Source organism: Pezoporus flaviventris, unplaced genomic scaffold (genome assembly GCF_033815535.1).
Source record: "Pezoporus flaviventris isolate CSIRO_AGI_PZ_B2104156 unplaced genomic scaffold, CSIRO_AGI_Pfla_v1 ptg000025l, whole genome shotgun sequence".
NCBI lineage: Eukaryota > Metazoa > Chordata > Aves > Psittaciformes > Psittacidae > Pezoporus > Pezoporus flaviventris.
In genome coordinates, this window is record NW_026892573.1 from 21,542,306 (window position 1) to 21,561,161 (window position 18,856).

At 38.2% G+C, this 18,856-nt stretch overlaps 1 protein-coding gene across 1 annotated transcript; it reads left to right on the plus strand.

The window, feature by feature from the left end:
- Positions 1–275: 275 nt before the first annotated feature.
- On the plus strand, positions 276–13,769 carry DCUN1D5 (defective in cullin neddylation 1 domain containing 5). Its single transcript, XM_061457810.1, has 8 exons — positions 276–648; positions 3,300–3,391; positions 5,311–5,381; positions 5,831–5,922; positions 11,538–11,646; positions 11,740–11,844; positions 12,642–12,744; positions 13,454–13,769. Exons 1-8 carry the CDS (start codon positions 563–565, stop codon positions 13,507–13,509), a joined length of 714 nt encoding a protein of 237 aa, XP_061313794.1. The 5' UTR covers positions 276–562; the 3' UTR covers positions 13,510–13,769.
- Positions 13,770–18,856: the final 5,087 nt, after the last annotated feature.

Below are 18,856 nucleotides of genomic sequence, written 5' to 3' on the forward strand. Positions count from 1 at the left end.
TCGTGAGCCCGGACACCAGCCGTGTGTCCGGCACGGCGCGGGTGGCCGCTCCCGCCAGACTGGCACAGTCTCCCCCGCTTTATTCTACTGTGACAATCCCGCCCGTTCTTCGTGCTCGCGGTCCCCCCTGCACCACTCGCGGCGGGCCGCCCGACTGACCGCGCACCTATAAACCAGCACAGCCAGACCCCGCGGGACCCCGCAGCCTGCGCTGGGACCGGCACTAGGGCGGTGCCTCACGGCAGCTCCCCCCACCCGGAGGCGTGTCCCGGTGGCGCTGTCACTTCCTGCCCAGCGCTGTCTGTGTCCGGGTCGCTCGCTGTTCCCTGAGCAGTCGTTACCGCTCGGTTCCGCGCTCCCACCGCAGGCGTACACCCGCTTCTGGGATCGGTGCGGCGAAAGGCAGGGCGGCAGCGCCCAGCGCCTGCGGGGAGGAGTGGAGCGGGGCAGGACGGGAGGGGCTTCTCTCGTCTCCTCATCGCCGGTCTCGGGAGGCGGTAGCGGCCGGGGGGCGGTGAGTCCGGGGGGGCCTCGGCTGCGGGCCCCGCCCCGAGGAAGGACGATGCCGGTGAAGAAGAAGAGGAAGTCCTCGGGGTCGGTGGCTGCGGCGGCGGATGACACCGGCCTCAAGAAATGTAAACTCGGCAGGTACCGTCTGGCAGCGCCCAGCGGGCTGCGGCGTGCAGGGCGGGGCGAGACAGGCCCACGGCGGTGGCGGCTGCTGCTGGCTGTCACGTCCCGGGCGAGCGGCCGTGGGGATGGGCCGTTCCTCCGCCGGCTGGGGGCCCCACACCGCACCGCGTGCCCCAAACCGGCGTGCCTGGGGCTTGGTGCGAGGTCCCGGCCGTGCAGGTGGCCCGAGCTCGGCCGTTCGGCTGCCCCGGTGCCGGTGGGCACGTCCCTGGGACAGCGTGTGCTGGTGCTGGGCGCTCGCCTTGCGAGCGGCAGCCGCTGCTTTCGGCTCGTTCACGCTCAGGCGAGAAATACCGGGGAACTTTTCCCGTTCCCTGCTGGTTTTGCCTTTCACTGAACCAGTTGGGCCGATTCCAGCATTTGTCCTCATATTCAATCTAATCTTTTGCCCTCTTGCCTGGACTGGGCATGTCTCCTCACTTTAAGGTTGTCCATATTCAGTGTCTGCGTTAAATCATCTCTTTTATTATTTTTTTTTTTCCTGCAGAGAAGTGGAAGGAGAGGTCAGCACACTCCAAAACAAAGTCTGGAAAGGTCTTTGTAGTAACTATGGGAGTCTGAAGCATCTTATTTATTCATTTCCTTAAAAAGACCACTAATGCTGTGGTACCCCAAGATTACCATTAGAACAATAAACCATTAGTATGGCGTCGCAGGCACTTCCAGTGCGGCTTCCCTAAAGTAACTGTATGCTGCCTTCACTTATTAGAACTTGTTAAGTATGTCACTAAACCAGTAGTCACAACAAACATCCTAAGGACTTAAGAATACCAAGGACTTATGAAGTCAATGGTATGGCAATGGCTATTGCAAGAAATTGTGGCATATATCGTTTCTCATGGGTTGACCAAGCTTGAGCTTAGGAAGTACGCTGGCTTTCATTTTGTTATGACTGTCCATTTTGGATAACTGTTCCAGAACACCCTTCTACAGTCACTAATGATCTTTCAGTTTCAGTCTAAATTTACTCATACAGTTAATAACCATTCATGTGTGCACACTGTCCTTTATGGAACACTCCTGTTATTTTTCTGCCTCACAGTGCATTTGGAGTGAGCATTTGTGTTTTCTCATACTTTATCTTGCTAAAATAAACAAGCTAAATTCTGCTGATCTGTGATCTGATTTTGAGTTTCTTTGTTCATCATAGCTCTTCTCTGCATCTGTCTGTTCCAGTTTATCTTTCTTGAATGCTGCTGACCAAAGTTTTAGGATCTTAATTTCCTCTACTTAAAAAAAAAAAAAAAAAAAAAAAAAAAGACCCTTAAAAAAAAAGAAAACTGTACAGGAAGCTAGGAGTCATTGTGCAAAACCTGTAATGTAAATGAGAGTGCATACTAAGTGATCACAAAATGTGAGGTACACGAGCATTTTTGACACAGCATTGTTATATAGCAATATATTTGTAACATTCTGTAATAAAAACAGTAGTTACAGATAAATACGTCTTAAACTGGATAAAACCAACAAGCAATCGCATAATGTATGGCTCTGTGTCTTTCTGGTGACTTGTGTTTTTAATGGATTTTTTTCTATAGTACATCTTTAGTTCTAGCTTTCACCACGTAAGGCTTTGTCTTGGAGAGCGTTGATTTCTTTTTCAGTGGAGCACGAAGTGATGCATGGGAGGTGAATTTGTTCACTACCTCTCAGAACTGAACTATACTTCCCCTGCTCGACAGTTTCATTTTAAAATTTAAGTGTAGGAGCTGCATAATTTTAAATCCTCTCATAAAACTGACTTCCACCTCATTCTTAGATAATCTTAGCTTGTTCTAACAGTATGTAGCTTGTATTTGAAAGGAGCATGCATTGAAAAGGTGCTGCAACTCCTTACTGACTAAATAAGCTTTCATGTTGTCAGTGTTTTTACTGGAAGAACTCAGTTATTATATGTATTCTTTTAAAGAACTGTAAATTATGGAAATTCTGTTCCCAAGGAAACTGTGTCACATGATGAAGACGAGGTTGGGGGAAGCTGAGTGTGCTGAGCATTTTTAGTCTTATCACCCATTGCATGTTACTGTTCTGGCATGTGTACCAAACATTTATAGAATTTACAGATATTTAGTTACATGTTTAATGTAAACAAACTGACCGAGTTTTCTTCCCAAATTTGGATGCTTAACTATAAATAGCCTGGATTTTAAATATGTCAAACTGCAGCTCCTGTTGACCTAAATGGGATCTGTGCATATTCAGCACTCTTGAAGATCATGCTGTTTATTACAGACCTAACTTTAAATGCCTGTATGTATAAATACAAGCAGATAAATCATTTGAATTACTGAGTAGTGATATTTTGACCATCTGTGTGTGGATTTTTTTTGTTTAATATCTACAAGATATTACTTTTGCATTTCAGAAATAGTTGCAATAAACTGGGCGATAAGAGGGTTGTGTTGCAGGGTAATCTTGTGTTCCAACAAGCGTTGAAATAGGATGACAGTTGCCTTTTAACAAATTCAGCTTCATTGTTATGTATATTGATTTCATGAAACAGTTTAAATAGTCTGAACTAATAATAAACAATTTGGAATTTAATTTGTAGTGATTTCCCATTTCTCATATTAAAATAACACTTATCATCCATGTATTTCCATAAGCTATTGCAGATCACAAGCCTCTGGTAAAGTGATAAGTGGAGAGGAACATTTTTCAAGCAAAAAGTGCCTGGCTTGGTTTTATGAATATGCAGGTAATGGATTAATATTTAAAACTATTTATAGTCGTATTTAAAATAAGCAAGTACATCAAATATTTGCATTTTGCTTTTTTTTATGCTGATTTAGATGTAAAAATTATGTCCATGTTTGCTTCCTTATAACGTGCACTTGAATTAGTATAGCTTTTACCATGGCCTTTTCAGTATTTGTTCTTTTTGACTTCTTTATACTTTATAACTTACCATGGCATGATTCTGTTCTCTAAAATAAAATGACTGACATTGGACAGTACAGTGGTGAACCAAGATATACCGAATTATTCTACTTCTTGTTTTGAAATACATCAGAACTAATGTATTTTCCTTGCAGACTTTCCACAGTAATGAACAGCTCCTGGTTCTAGTAATCTACTTTCTAATTGAGGTGTGAGTCATACTGTTTAGGTATAAAAAGTCTTTTTTAAGGAAACTAGTAATTCTCAGTTTTCTTCTGATAAATGTGCCTGCACATACTTAGAACTTTTTTAAGGCCTGTAAATTTTGTTTTTGTTGTTGAGTCAACAACTGAGTGTAGGAGCCTATACTTTGTTAACCGGTAATCAAAATAGGCCATTCTTCTAGCATAAAATAGAATTGCAGTGAAATTTCACACCATAGGAGATTAAATATTTCTATTAAAAGAGAAAATTACATAAACACTCCTATAGATGAATTGTACATATAATTTCTGGGCCAAACCCTCTTGTCATTAGCAGGGAACCCTTGTATCTGTTTTCCTTCATAACTTAAACTTTTTTTTTTTCTTAAGACATTCTATGTAAGGGCTTCTCAAAACCAGATGGCAGTGTTTTGCCTTGCTTACCTAGGTAACATGTTCTTTGCAACATTTTTCAAGGGTTTGTGATCTTAAATGCCAATTGCATTGTCAGAATGGCTACTTTTACTGGAAAGTGATAGTTTTTATTGACTATATTCTTGTCTCACAGTGAGCAATTATTCAAAGTATGTTATCCAACTCTCGAAAAGAAATTCTGCTTACGATAACAGCAGTGAATACGGTTGAAGTGGAGGTATCAAGGGGAAGAAAAGGAAAAAGGCTGCTCTATGTATAAATAGCAGACTTAGCCAAAAAAATTGTAAAATGGCATGTTATTTTGGAAGATAAGAGGGAGATTCAGAGAAGCAAAGTGTGTTGTGGAGTGTCTGCATGTGCTCTCTAAATACACAATTTTACTGCTTTTTAGAGGCTTTCTTTGTGTTAAAATGGAAGAGTGACAGCATAACTAACTGTTTTGGTCTTAAGTTATTTCCACTGCATTCATAAACCTTTTTCTGATCTGTACATGGCTAACATGCTTAGCATTTTCTGTTTTACTGTTAGCACTCTTCTCATATTACTCAGCATAATCAAACTAACATTAAATTATTTGACGATTCATCCTCTTCTGTTGTAAACCCACAATGCTAACACCATTGAAAGAGTAGTATCTGTAGTAGGAGCTCAGACGGAATTAATTTTTTTATTGTTGGTAAAATAAGTCTTTGAAAAACATTATTCATAGAATAACTTCAGGACAGAGTAATGCTACCCAGGTTGTCTTCAAAACAGCTCACCACCAGTTATTGGAGTCAAGCTATGTCAAGGGGAAACTCAGAGTCTTTTGAAAACTCACATATACACAAACTAAAGTAGTTTGTCTGCTGTTGTGGGGAGGCAGTGCACAACATAAAAGTTCTGTTTTAGTTTTGCCTTGAGCTCATAGTGTTACTTCTTATGTATTATACATGTCTTCACGCTGCAGTTGATAGAATGGTTCTAATATAAAAGCTACTTAATAGAGTAATTCAGTGTTTTTAAAGGTAGCTTGTATGCTATATAGCCTAATTATTGTGTGTAACCCTTTTGAGTGAATGTTGCTTAGATTTCAGTCTGGTTTCTTTTGGTTTTGAAGGTCCGGATGAAGTGGTAGGACCTGAAGGAATAGAAAAGTTCTGTGAAGACATCGGTGTCGAGCCTGAGAATGTAGGTTTCTTGCACAATTCAAATAATGCTTTAAAAGGGAGTGTTGGATAAGATTTAAGTTCTGTGTAAAGTTCTTCAGTAAGCAAAAAATGGTTTATCATCCTGCTTTTAGGAGCTGTTGTAAGATACTTCAGCTCAGCATATCAATTATTCATAGCGAGTATGTGAGGTTTTCTGTTTGGTTTATTATAGGAATGCCTTGTTTTTTCAGAAACTGAAATTAACAGAAAGATTGCACATAGTTGAATGATTAAATGGTAACATATATAAAGTGCAAGTGTGTAAAATTACTAGAATGTTTGAATGCATGGGTTTTTTTCTTAGACATCTATAAATTGGCCTTTTCTTACTGACTTCTTTTTCTCACCTTTTTTTGGTGGGGTTCTTTGTTTGTTTGTTTGTTTGTTCTGTTGTTTTGGTGTTTGTTTTTTTTTTTTTTGTCTTCCTAGATTATTATGTTAGTTTTAGCCTGGAAGCTAGAGGCCGAAAGCATGGGATTTTTTACCAAGGAAGAATGGCTAAAAGGAATGACTTCACTACAGTAAGAGTTTTTTTACATATATAATAGAATGTTATAATGTTATGTTTGTACCATGAACTTGCCTCTGCTTTCTTGTGCGCTAGCAATAAGACACAGAAGCTCTCGCTTTTAGGTCTGGTCTCAGTCAATAACTGGAAGTAGCTACTGTTGTTCACCAAGTTGTGAACCTGATGAGTTCACTCAAATGATAAAGTTTTGTCTAACCCGAGTAAGTCAGGTATTGGTGGCTTCTTTCTCTTAGAGAAAATATTTTAAGATGTTACTCTGAGCACAGATAACTAGATCTGGGGATACCCAAAAGCATATCTCAGCATTGGTATTCTAGAAAGTTTTTACTGATTTCTAAGTTTTATAGGTGAGGTCTGCATTGACAGTAGTTCTGGTTATTAGTGTTACTTATTAGATGCAGGTCAGAAGCCATGCTTAATACTTAGGTTGAGTAACACTTTTTCAATTTATAAACAAACTTCTGTTTGTAAGAATTTTTGGGGAGATGATGCTTTGCTTGAAGAGGTTGTTTCTTTTATGAAACTAATTAGCTCCTTGAGGCTTAGTTCAATTGTCACTCTTCTTCATGAAACTACTTATGGTGCATGAATGCTTTAAGGGTAACTTGTTATGACACTGCATCCTGTATTAAAAATGTCAGAGAGCTACTGTTGCAGCTATAACATGGTGGGAAACAGAGGCTGATTTGATCCTTGGGGTTGGCAGAATTGCCTTATCAGTTGTGAATTCATTTGGGGAATTGTATTGGGCAGATGCCGTCTGGTTATTCAAAACAATGGAGTAAGTGACTCTGACCTGACTGTCTTGTGCAAATCTTGATTTGGGATCGGGCTCCTGACAGACACCTTGATTGTTTCGTGACTGTCAGAAGCTCTTAAATTTAGTAAGAGCTGGAATGATTAAATTGCCGGGGTGACAGAGACTAAATTGTGGGTGCGTAAGTTTTTAGATGCAGTGAATGGGTTTGATTTGGTAATTTCTCTGAAGTACTTTTTGTTAATGGCCAAGTTGAGGCTCTCAAGAGTTAGCCAGTCTAGCAGGATGCAGACACAGTGACACATGAAATAAGGCACATTTTCAGAACCAACATTACAGACTTTGTTTGTAATAGTTTGCTGTGATTAGGAATCTTCTGGCTCTTTTAAGAACAGAGCTGATCATGCTGTAGGCTGAATGTGTTTAAGACAGAAATTTTAGTACTGCTGTGCATCTTTATATAACCAGACTTACAATCAGAACACTTGCCTAACGTTAAAGCAGTTAACCTATATGTTCCCTGGGTGTGCTTTAATAGCAGGCTGCAGACTTAAGCATCTGGATGAAGCAGCGATACACATGTAAAGGAGTTCAAGATTCCTTGGCTTAAAAAGATGTGCTGGTTTGGGGGGTGAGTGAGCTTTGTTGCCAGCTCGGGTTAAACCAGGACAAAAGAAAATATAAATCTGTATACTTGTGCCGTTTGTGCTTATTGGGAAGGGAGGAAGAAATGCATGAAGAAATGACATTAAAATGCATTGAAAGCCCAGAGTGTATTCTGAGTTATTTTGAAATAAGGATTCTGTAATATATGTGAAATGTCCCATAAGGTAATTGAATGAAGAGGGTTGGGTGGAATTCAGCTCTACAGTAAGACACCTAAATATGTGGTTTATATGCAAGAGCTGGATTTCTTAAACTCTTATGGCAATCTTTGGAGATCTAGTCAGTATAGTGGAGCCTAGGGAGGCAGTTTACCCTGAGACGTAGTGACTGATCACCTGAATTACTCTTACAGACTGGTTGGCTAGACCTCTCTGAATGGCAACACCTAAAGCTTAGACACCTAAATTTAATCTGCTGCTAGATGCCAACATTTTAAGTGCCTTAATCTTGAAGGGGCATTTTCCTTCTCTGTGGTTATGTGATATGCTGATGATGTTTGCTCTTTAGAGAGGACAAGGAAAATAAATATGTGATAAAGTATACACTGTCAAAATGAAGGTGGATCAAACACTAACTAGCAGCTTATGATACTTAAACAACTTAAGCTGTGGAAGTGAGATTTCTAGTATATTGTGTTGTTAGGGTGAATTCTGCCCTACATATATCTGTGTCTGTGTGTATGAATATATGTATGTATATGAAAGCTAGGTGCCTGATTCTAAACTAATCACCTGGAGCTCTTTTCATAGTCAGCTGAGAGAAAAAAGTACCTCTACTGGGCAATTTATCAGGTGTTTTAACCACCTCCTTAGGATGAATTGAGTAGCCCTCAGGAAGTGAGTGTTTATCTACATTTGCTTTAAATACGACAACATAGTTATGAAACAAAGATGAATGGTAAAAGATTACAGTTAATTTTATTAAACTCACAGAAGTCATTGTTTGAACTAGGTAAATAGAATTTCACATGAGTGAAGTGAGGTGTAAGCAGCTGTATTGTTTGAGTATTTCCCTCTGGCTATTTTTTTAACCTTAGAATTTGAGCCAAATTTTACATTAAAGTTGCACTTTTGAAAATGAGTGGTCAGGTAAGAGAGGAAACCAAATTAGATTCCAACTCAGGAAAAGATAAGGTCATGATCTCACATTTTTAGGTACAAGTAAGAGGGGCTGGGAAGTCAGATTTGTAACTTCTTGCTGTTTGCAGAACTACTAGTGAAACCAACTTCCTTGGGTTGGTTTTAATGGTCGCCTAATACCAGCTGCTTTTCCAGTGAGCTTTTTGCTTGTTATTGCCTTTTGGTTAATGTTTGCAAGGCCAACACAAAGCCTAGTGTAAATAATTTTTTTTTTTTTTTTTTTTTTATGCCAGTACAGCAGTCAATGTATACTGAAATCTAAACAATCTTTGGTCTCTAGACCTGTAAGTCAATTGACATAGTGAACTGACAGCATTGTCAGGGAACAGAAAAGATGGCCTTTTCCGTTCTTATGGCATTACTTCCTTGGACCTCTGTATGCTCTAGTTACAACATGTAGCCTAAATTTCAGAAGATCGTGCTTCAGTGCATGATCGAATGGGTGGGCTAGATGTGTATCATTTCCTTTTAAACACCTGAAGAGATGGATGATGGCAGAGGAACTCTCGTAGATTAAAGGACTTTCAAACTATATATACTACTATTATATGGGTTTGGTTTAATGTATGTATACATTTTACTAATTTTTCTTTTTTAGTAAAAGACAAGCATGTTTGAATAATTAAGAAATACAAAACATTGGAATATCTGAGTACGACTTATTGAATCATCACTGTCCGTATTAGTGATGCCTCAAACGAACTCTACCTCAATAGAAATCAAAATGGGACTGCATTGTGGTGCTACTTTTAAGTTTTGCTATAAATATGATATAGGGATGTGAGGAAAATGTAGTAAGCTGATGTTTAGTTTTGCTGATCTTGAGATAACCTTATTTAATGCTATCTTTCAGTAAAGGCAGTTCAAGAAATCATATTTTATCTAGTCCCTGTACAGGAGTTTGGTGTTAATTCACTTGTGCTAATTAGAAGGTTGTTCTGACCCCTAGGAAGATTATTCTAAGTATGGGTGACCTCAGTAATCATGTTTATGGTGCAGCCACACAAGCAGATAGATCTCTATAAAAGAGGAGTTTGACAGTTCCTTATCTCACTAGTGTGAAGAAAATCAGTGGCTAGGTGTGGAAACGCCTTAAATGGCTTTAAAGGACCTATGTCCCCTCATCAGGCTTCAGGGGGTGGTGCCTGTCTATTTGACTGTAACCTGTGTGACTGTTCGGTTTTAAATAGGTTGACAACAGTTTAGGAGTCTTAAGGCTTAACCGAGGCACATTTTCGTACCAGTTTTTTTCAAGATAATTACTTCTGCCTTAAAATATATATAGTTAATAGTACAATAAACACTAACAGGAATTTTACTTTGTACTTGAATTTATGATTATTTGAACAGTTTTAACAATATTCAGTAAGAAGTTTAAACACAGAAATTTGTGTTTATTCATGGTATGGTAAATAATCCCAGTCATTACATTTGACAAAATGTGTGGTAAACCCATTTTAAGTAGTTGATATATGTCATTAGTACACTAAAATGAGTAGTTAGGTGTTAAATAGGTAGATTTGTCCCAAAGTATAAAGGATAGTATTATTGCAGTATGAAGGTTTGAACATGGAAAGAAGTGATATGCTATGCTACACTACAAAGGCATTTATATTCTTAATGCTGTTTTAAGGGTTAAACAATAGAATACATAGGCCAGTTAGATGGCTGAAGACAAAAAAAGTAACTTCATCTTTAGATAAAATTGCAAAAGCTTTTTGGTTAAGATTTCACTTAATGTTTTTATTGCAAAATATATTAGTTCTTGTCATATGAATACTCAGCCTAATTAGCTAATACTTTTATTTATTTATCACTGATCTTGGCTGAGACTCGATGCTGCTTTAGGTAGATGCTGCTAGAGACAAGAAATAACCAAAGGCTGCATCAGCTCTTGTTGCAGCTTGAGAGGGGCAGAAAGACGTGCACACACATGCTAGCAGACCTGAGGAACAGGAAGTATCAGCCGTGGGCAAAGTACAGCATCGAAGTACAGCATCTGGGCAGCCTACTGCAGTGCTTCTGAAGGGCCCTTACTGTGGGCTTATGTGACAAGTCCACAAGGAGCTGCTAAAGATGCAGATGTATTCTCTGAGAGGCAGGCTGCCTGAAGGGGAGCACATTACCAAAGGAAATACTTATGTACATTTGCATTTCCTGAAAGTATTGTTTTTGTCATTGAGGATACAGGGCAAGGTGGATTTTGTTGGGCTTTTGTCTGTGTTTATTTGTTTTTTTAATCATGGCAGCTATTACTTTATGATAACAAAATGTGATAATTTAACAATTATTCTGTTGAGTGAGTCTTTCCTGGAGGATTAGCATGTGTAAATTATTTTTTCTATTTGGAAACAGAAGTCCTTGCTAAGTAAAATAAGTGGAGATCTTATTTGCTGCCAGAGGGTTGTTTTTGCCAAAAGGTTATCCTGTCAACTAGCAGTACATTATCATACAGCTTGTGAGTTCAATAGTTGAGTTGAATAGCTACTGACTAATTCAGGTGATAGGTTTCTCAGAGCTTTCATATATCAGTCATAAAACACAAGTAGACTAGTATGTTTTGCAGACTGCCTGCTCAATCCTGCCATTCATAAATATGTAGTCTTTAAGGGTGTGTTTAGGGTTTGGGGTTTGGCACTGGTTTGTTTGTTTTTTTCTCTGAAGAAATGTGGCATAAAGCCCTTATTTACTGCTGGATTTTACCACCTTAATGCACGCCGAATACTGTTTTCTCTAGACTTTCATAATGATTGAAAGATAAGATGGTGTTGGGTATGACTGTACACTGCAGAGTATGGCATAAAAAGACCACTATATGAGAAGTAAAGCAGAGACTTTGTATTGTGTTGCTGATGCATTTTAAGAAAACTTGATTACAGAAGCCGGGCATTCATAATTCCAGTAAGCTGCAAATGTTGAAAACGTTCAGTATTCTTTAAGTCATGGTATTACTCCTGTACATCTGGTGATCGCATTTTGGTAATTTTAACTTATGTTTGCCTGTTTTTTGAGCTTATAATGTCATTTGTTTTTCTTTATTTTCAGGTGTGATTGTACAGAAAAATTACAGAGTAAATTTGACTTCTTGCGGTCCCAATTGAATGACATTTCATCCTTTAAGAATATCTACAGATATGCCTTTGATTTTGCAAGGGTAAGACTACTGGCATGTTAGAGAAACTATTATTTTAATTATTCAACAGGCTTGTACTTGAGTGGGTTTTGTGCTTTCTTTATTCATCCTTAGGATAAAGACCAGCGAAGTCTTGATATTGATACTGCAAAATCCATGTTAGCTCTTCTGCTTGGAAGAACTTGGCCATTGTTTTCAGTATTTTATCAATACCTAGAGGTACACATTTCCTTAACTTTTTGAATGATGGTGTAGTAGTTGTGCTGTTTTGTGGAAAGATTTCGGGGTTTGTGGTGTTTTGCTCAAGAATGAGGGTATTGCTCCTCTTCATTTGCTCGATGTGCTTATGAAACAGTGATGTTCTTGTATGCATCACAGACACTGTGCTCCACTCCACCTTTCTTATCAAAGGCAACTAAACTTCTGTCTTAACTAGACTATAAAGGTAAATGTCAAAATAAATAATAGAGCCCCTTGAGCTGCATCTGTGCTAAATTTCAAGTTTCCTTTGTGTAGGTAAAGTATATAGGTACCTTGAGCTCTGATTTTGGTCAGCAGGTGACTTAGTAATGGGTATGTGTGTAGATTGTTGAGCATGCTAGGCTTGAGACTATCTCCTGGCTTCAAATCAGTACTAACATTGCAAAGAAGATGTCCTTGCAATCATACTGTATTATACCTTGGACAAAAGAAAATTTTTGTAATCATTCATCCTGGAAATCTCTCTGAGCTAAGCTACCTACTTCAGGGCAAGACAAAAATTTGTCAGTTTTCAAAGCTTAAGAGTGGTGACTTCCAGATTGCCTAGTATTTTGATTTTGCTCTGATCTTTCAAGAAACTATTTTGTGTAGTTTCAGAAATGGCATGTGTAGTATTAAAAAAAAATGGAAAACCAAGGAAGTAGTAGCTGTTGTCACCCATTAAATTGTTAGTTAGAAACTGATTGAAGAGAAATGAGATGCAGCATTACCAAATGTTACTTGACATTTTAATGTTCTGAAATTATTTTCCCTAGCAATCGAAGTATAGAGTTATGAACAAGGATCAGTGGTACAATGTGCTAGAGTTCAGCAGAACTGTCCATGCAGATCTTAGCAACTATGATGAAGATGGTGCATGTAAGTATTCATAGCATTTTGCTTATTCAACTATTATTTCAGTATGTTCTGTTTGCATAAAACAAATTTCTGTTACAAACAATGAAGTATAAAATATTTCTTCTCCAACTTCTCCAATCCATAGAAAAACTGTCCTGCTAACTGTCCATCTTCAAACTGCAGTATTAATTGTAGTAATATGTGAGGGGTGTGATAGTGTACTTGAGCCAACCTATATTCACTTGAAGTTCTAGTGAAGTCACTTGCTACATGAAACTGTAGACTTGCACATAGTCTAGCTGCTGGTCAAGTAGTCTAGCTGCTGGTACTTGGAGCTGAACTCATGATTGAACACATGATTGACAGTCTGTCATGCTATGACTGAACTGCTTTAGGTGTCCTATTTTGGTCTGTTTTCTTATTATGTGCAGTTTTGCAAGGAAGAGGGAAATAATTGTGTTGATTTACAATATAACCTTATTTTTATGTTTTCAGTTCAGTGCACCCATCAGATATCAGGAATACTTCCATAGTTCCATGTAGTGTTTATTGTGTGCTTTTTGCCACCCTTGAATTGACATTAGTGTAATCATCTTTGAGTTTTAATAAGTATTTGACCATAGAGTTGATATGGATGTTACCTATACCAATAGTTCTAACCTTTATACTTTTAAGAGAGGATGTTTGACAGACATTGGCAAATGTAACTCCAAGTTTCATCCACTTGCAGGGCCTGTACTTCTGGATGAATTTGTTGAATGGCAAAAGGTTCGTCAAGCGTCATAGCCAGAATTCAAGAGAAAATGCAAAAGTGTTTCTGGTGCCCGCCTGTACACAAACTAATGAGAAAAACAAAGGATTGCATTTTCATTCTTAAGAAAGACTTCAGAGTATTTTTTTTTCCTTTTTTAAGGAAATCTTCTTGTTACATGTGATATGGGCATTGAACCACACCTCTTCTGAGACTGAAAGTTGGAATTCTTGTTTTGAGTCTTATGTTTATAGCATTTATTTCAGAACAATAAAGATTGAGATTTGTGACAAAGGCCTAAAAGTGAAGAATGTCCCTTGAATGTGAGTGTGGTGTCTTTTTAAAACCAAATCTTGTAAGATTTCTTCTTTCTCAGAAGTGCCCTTTACTATGAATTTTTGAAGACCTTAAAAATGCTGAATTGGCACTGTTTCTTCGTGATGGTATGATTGTCTTGTGTGACAGACATTAGAAAGAATGACTGATTTTTATGTGTTTTTTTGGAGCCCTGGGTGGGAGTGTGCTAATTTGCATGTTAAGTTTTGGCTATGGGTTGTGCCACAGCTTTCAGCTCCTTGTGGAGAAAAAGGCCTTAAACTCTATTTTTTTTTTTTTTACTTTTGTTCAGTAACCATCCAGTGGCATGGCATTTAATTGCAGGCCCTTTTAAAGCAGAAGGATGTAGAGCATACAGCTCTATATGCAGAATGGCTGCATTTCAGGTTGGGAACACAAATACTCTGGTACTGTAAGGCAGCTTCAAATTTTTGCTACAATTTAGACTTTGGATTGCTTTATATAAAAAAAGTGCAATTTATATTTTAAAAGGGAAATCTGGAAAGACTTGGTTTCAAGCTTTGCTTCTTACATGTTTTAGACTGGAAGCATTCATGACAAGACTTTTTTTTTTAATTTCCCTGTATCCTTTTCATAATGTAAGTCCAGAAAAGACTATTAAATTACCTACCTTTGACCTGTACATAACAGGCTATTAATTTTTACCATGTTACTTCATGGATTGAGTCCAATAACTACTGTGCCCTTTTAGGGACTCAGTATTTATGGAAACCTTGAAATACAGTAGAAGTTTGTCATTCTACCTTTTGCCCAGGAGGCCCAGTGCCACCCTTGAGGAGGAAAGGGATGTTCATGTGTGAATGTGAGAAATCAAAATAGAGTGAGAGACTGAAGCATTTGTAACTTCTACTTTTGTTATATAAATGTTATGTAGACTGTGATAATGCTGTGAGACTCAGTCAATGATCAAGGCCTCGTGCCATATACTTCAACCGCTTGAAATAAGAATAGACAATGTAAGCTAGGCATGACTTGAAGATCTTTGCCTCAGGGAAATTACTTCTGTTTTGCACATCCCTTATTCATACTAACAAGCATGAGCTTTCCTATCCTTAAGGAAAGCTTTATTCCCAAGATGATTTTTTTTTTTTTTTTTTTTTATGAAGAGGGGGAATTGGAGAAACAAAAAGAAAAAAGAAGTGTGTGGAGAAATAGTAAGTGGGACAAACTAGTAGTGTGTGCCTGTGCTCTTACTCTGCTGGAGAGAGCCACTCACGTAACTCGCTCTCCAGACCTGCTTTCTGTGGGCTGCAGGAAGAGGTGCAGTGGTCTTCTACAGGTTGCTCTGCATGTCATCTAGTAGTGCAGTTTCACATGTTTCTGCCCAAGTGAAAAAAAGCATTGTGGGCGGAAACCAAACCAAACCATACAACAGCTGAGATACTTAGAAGGTCTCAGCTTGTACAGTGGCTGGTGTCTGCGTGCACGTGCACTAGAGCTGTTCTATATTTTTCCATGTTTTTTTAAGGGAAGTACTAAATTTTAGACCTCACACTGGCTACAGCAGTTCTTTTCAGTATGTTACAAGTTGCCCATTTGCATTGCTGATAATGATGATTTCACTCGTAACAGAGTGCCTTTCATTTGGAAATTGCCCTACTCGACAGAAAGTTAGTGCCAGAATGAGATTAACTTCGAAAGTCCCAAAATCTAGTGGTAGAGTGATACACTGCTGTATGCTAATCCTCTGCAAGGGCACTGATTCTGAAATGGCTTTCTCAAATTCGCTACAATGACTCTCTTTACTTAGTATGCTTAGTCCTCATTATAACTGGGAAATTCTGTTTCCAAAAGTTTTGAAATACTGGTTAGAAGATGAATATTTTATAGTGTAATTAAAAAAATAATCTTTTTTTTAGGTAACTGCAAACTGTTGTGAATTCAATTTAAACCAGTTGGTCCTAGAGAATCGTATTAGAGTATAACAATAGGAGTGATGCATCTACCAATCCAGGGTGGTCAAATACTTACCATTATGGTGTAAGACACTATGTGACGTATCATCTGTATCTCTGTTAAGGTTTTATCAGTATTCCTATAATAAATCCACATTTCAGGGATTTATAACTTGGTTGTGTGTGTGATTGAAAATCATCAGTTACTGTAAAACTTTGACTGGGAATGAATGTATTTAAACTAGTTAAAATCAATATAGTTTTCCAAATTTGAATAAAATAGGATTTTAAGTTATCGTTCTGTGCTCAAATCTGCAATCAGATTTGTTGTTTAATGTGAACTAATGGCTTGTACAGTTTCATTGTGACCTGGTCACATTTATTAGCTGTCTTTTCTTAAATCACTTTGCAGTTTACTGTGGATGAGTGCCAAAAGCTGTTTATTTATTTTATGTTTTAATTTTGTGCATGTCCACAAGCCAAAACTGAGTTCAGCTACATGCTTTCTTTAGCTGTTGAACTTTAATTTTGCTTTGCTCAGGTGCATTTCAGTCTATTGAATTAAAAAGTGACACCTTATTTTTCAGTATTCTAAGATGAAAGTTCACAGGTGAAATATGCTGCCACAGTTACAACAAATAATAAAATTGAAGGTGAAATGTCTTCCAAATCTAAATCGTAGTGATGTCTGACTTGATGTTACAAACTTCACTTTGATGTTGCTTTCATTTCTTTATTAATTCTTCCTAACATAACTAATAATTATGGGTTTTCTTCTTTAGTTTTCTCAGAAAACTAAGAATTCGGGGTTTTAAATCTGAAAATGTCCACCTGTTCATGGATAAAGCCATACTGGTAGATTGAAATGTAGTATTTCTCCTATGTAAAAATGTGGTCTTGAATTAAACAGTCATGTATGCTTACCTCTGTCTTTAACTGAATACGTGGTTTCGGTCCGAATTATCTTTACTGTTTAAACGTCTAATTCTTTACTAATGGCTGTAATGTCACGTCGAGGTCGCTGCGGGTGCTAGCTCGGTCCCGCTCCAGGCGGCCCGGCAGGGGGCGCTGTGGCATGGGCTTCCAGTCGAAGGTGTTCTCTCGGTGGCTTGGAGCTGATCTGTGAATGCTGATGCACAAACCCTGTGAAAGGGACCATAAGTTAATGTTTCTGATGTTTCCTTACTTTTTTTTTAAGCTAGTGAACAGTTCTTTCAATGAGATGTGTACAAACCTGTACAGGTTTAGCTTTGTTAAGTATGATGAATAAAATGGTATGTAATAGGGCAGAAAAATTATCATGCTGCTTCTGTTTTTTTTTCTTTTGTGTATCCATAAAATTACTGAGACTTAATTCCAGCAAGATGAATCAGTCTAACTTAACCTTGCTGAATAATCTTCTTGCTCCTGTGTGCACATACAGAAAACAAAACTTGATCTCAACTGGGAGCAACAGCACACACCATTCTTGCTTATGTACCACGTGTGGAGGCGTTCTGATAGAACATAATGATCCTGGTAATTAATTGTCATGAATTATTCATTGGATGAACGCTGTTCCTGGGCTGTCCTCACGCCGCCCCCCCTCCTCCTCCCCCGGCCCTATCTTTTGAATCACTTGTCTATTTTAAGAAAGGACTTGGTGTTTTCTCCTGTACTCTTCTTCCATGGGGTCTTTCAGAGCCCATTACAGAAAGGATAAGAGGCCAGTCATATGTTTGAGTTAGTGACAGTGTTTTCCTTGCAGATACAGCTTGTTTGACACATTCTAGTTGCTGAGGTCGGATGCTATGCTTGCCTCAGGACAGTTCTCTCCCAAAGATCATCAGTCTCCCTCATACCTAAGGCAGTGCCCAACTGTTGTCTCCATAGTTCTGCTTCATCTTTTGTTTTTTTTTAATAGCGAAGTTCCCGATGCCTTCCTGAGTCAGTGGGATGTTTAGAGGTATGCAGACCAGGCACCTCATATTCGTATCTGCAGGCAATAGCAGCAGTTCTGTTACTTCTCTTTACCTTCTCCTCTGTGTTATTCTGTATTTCTCTGTGGGAAAGGACATTGGTGTTAGACAGGCATAATTAAGACTGAATTTACCCTGCAAGATGATGATACCTAGTGTTATCTCAGTTTTTATTTTTAAACCACTGCCAGCCTTGTCATCAAAATGAAATTCATTCCTCAGATTTGTATCTTGCTTCATCCACACTCTAATCTTGCCTCCGTTTTTATATTAGCTAGTATTAGGAGTACGACAATACCTGTATACTGGGATCTCCTCAGGTGTTGTTTTTTTTTCCCTGAGTAATAACTGACCGTAATAACAACAGAAGATGCAAGTTGTTGAGTTTGTCTGTTTTACAGGCATTACAGTGGGCAGATTTTTATCTTAATGAGCTAAGTACCATTTCTTAATCCAAGTTGTTTCCAGCTTGGAACCAACTACTTCGTAAGTTACTAAAATGTTGTGGTTGTGTCCTGTTCCTCTAGAAACTTTGATTTTCTAAATATTATAATATTTCAGGAAGGTTTACTCTGCCTGCTATAGTAACATTAAATGGTAGATGTGACTTGTAGCCTGCTATCAGTTGTAGGCTTAACGTAAAATTATCTTTGTATTGGAAGTCAGATAACTCTAAAACAGTTTGTCTACTGAAAGAGGAAATACTATCCTATAATGTAATGCCTCTCAATAATTAAAACTTATACAGAAACTTATACAGAAATGTGATAAACTTCACCAGCTAATATTATATCCTCATCTAGCTGCTCAACATAGTTCAATTTGAACACAGAAAAAAGGTTAAGACACCTGAATGAATGATTCGGAACACATCTGAAATAAATCATTATTAATTCATGAGGAACTTAATCACATTAATTTCCTGTAGATTACAGCAACAATAGGAAAAGGAACATTATTTATATAATAAGTAGGTCCTTTGCATACCTGACAGTTGCTTCTGGGTTACGCTTTTGTGTAGGAGTTTTGGGTAGCAGATCTACTTGCATGGATCTACAAAGCAAAGAGTTTATTCCCTCAAGTGTGTGTGTTTTTTGTATCAGGGCTGAGTAGTAATACAAAGCAAAGACCGGTGCATGCAGTGGGCATGGATTGTGACACTGATTTGGCCA

Coding starts and splice junctions, on each gene's coding strand:
- DCUN1D5 (XM_061457810.1), top strand. CDS start 563: ATGCCGGTGAAGAAGAAGAGGAAGTCCTCGGGGTCGGTGGCTGCGGCG. Junction 649..3,299: donor AAGAAATGTAAACTCGGCAG/GTACCGTCTGGC, acceptor TATTTCCATAAG/CTATTGCAGATCACAAGCCT. Junction 5,923..11,537: donor AAAGGAATGACTTCACTACA/GTAAGAGTTTTT, acceptor CTTTATTTTCAG/GTGTGATTGTACAGAAAAAT.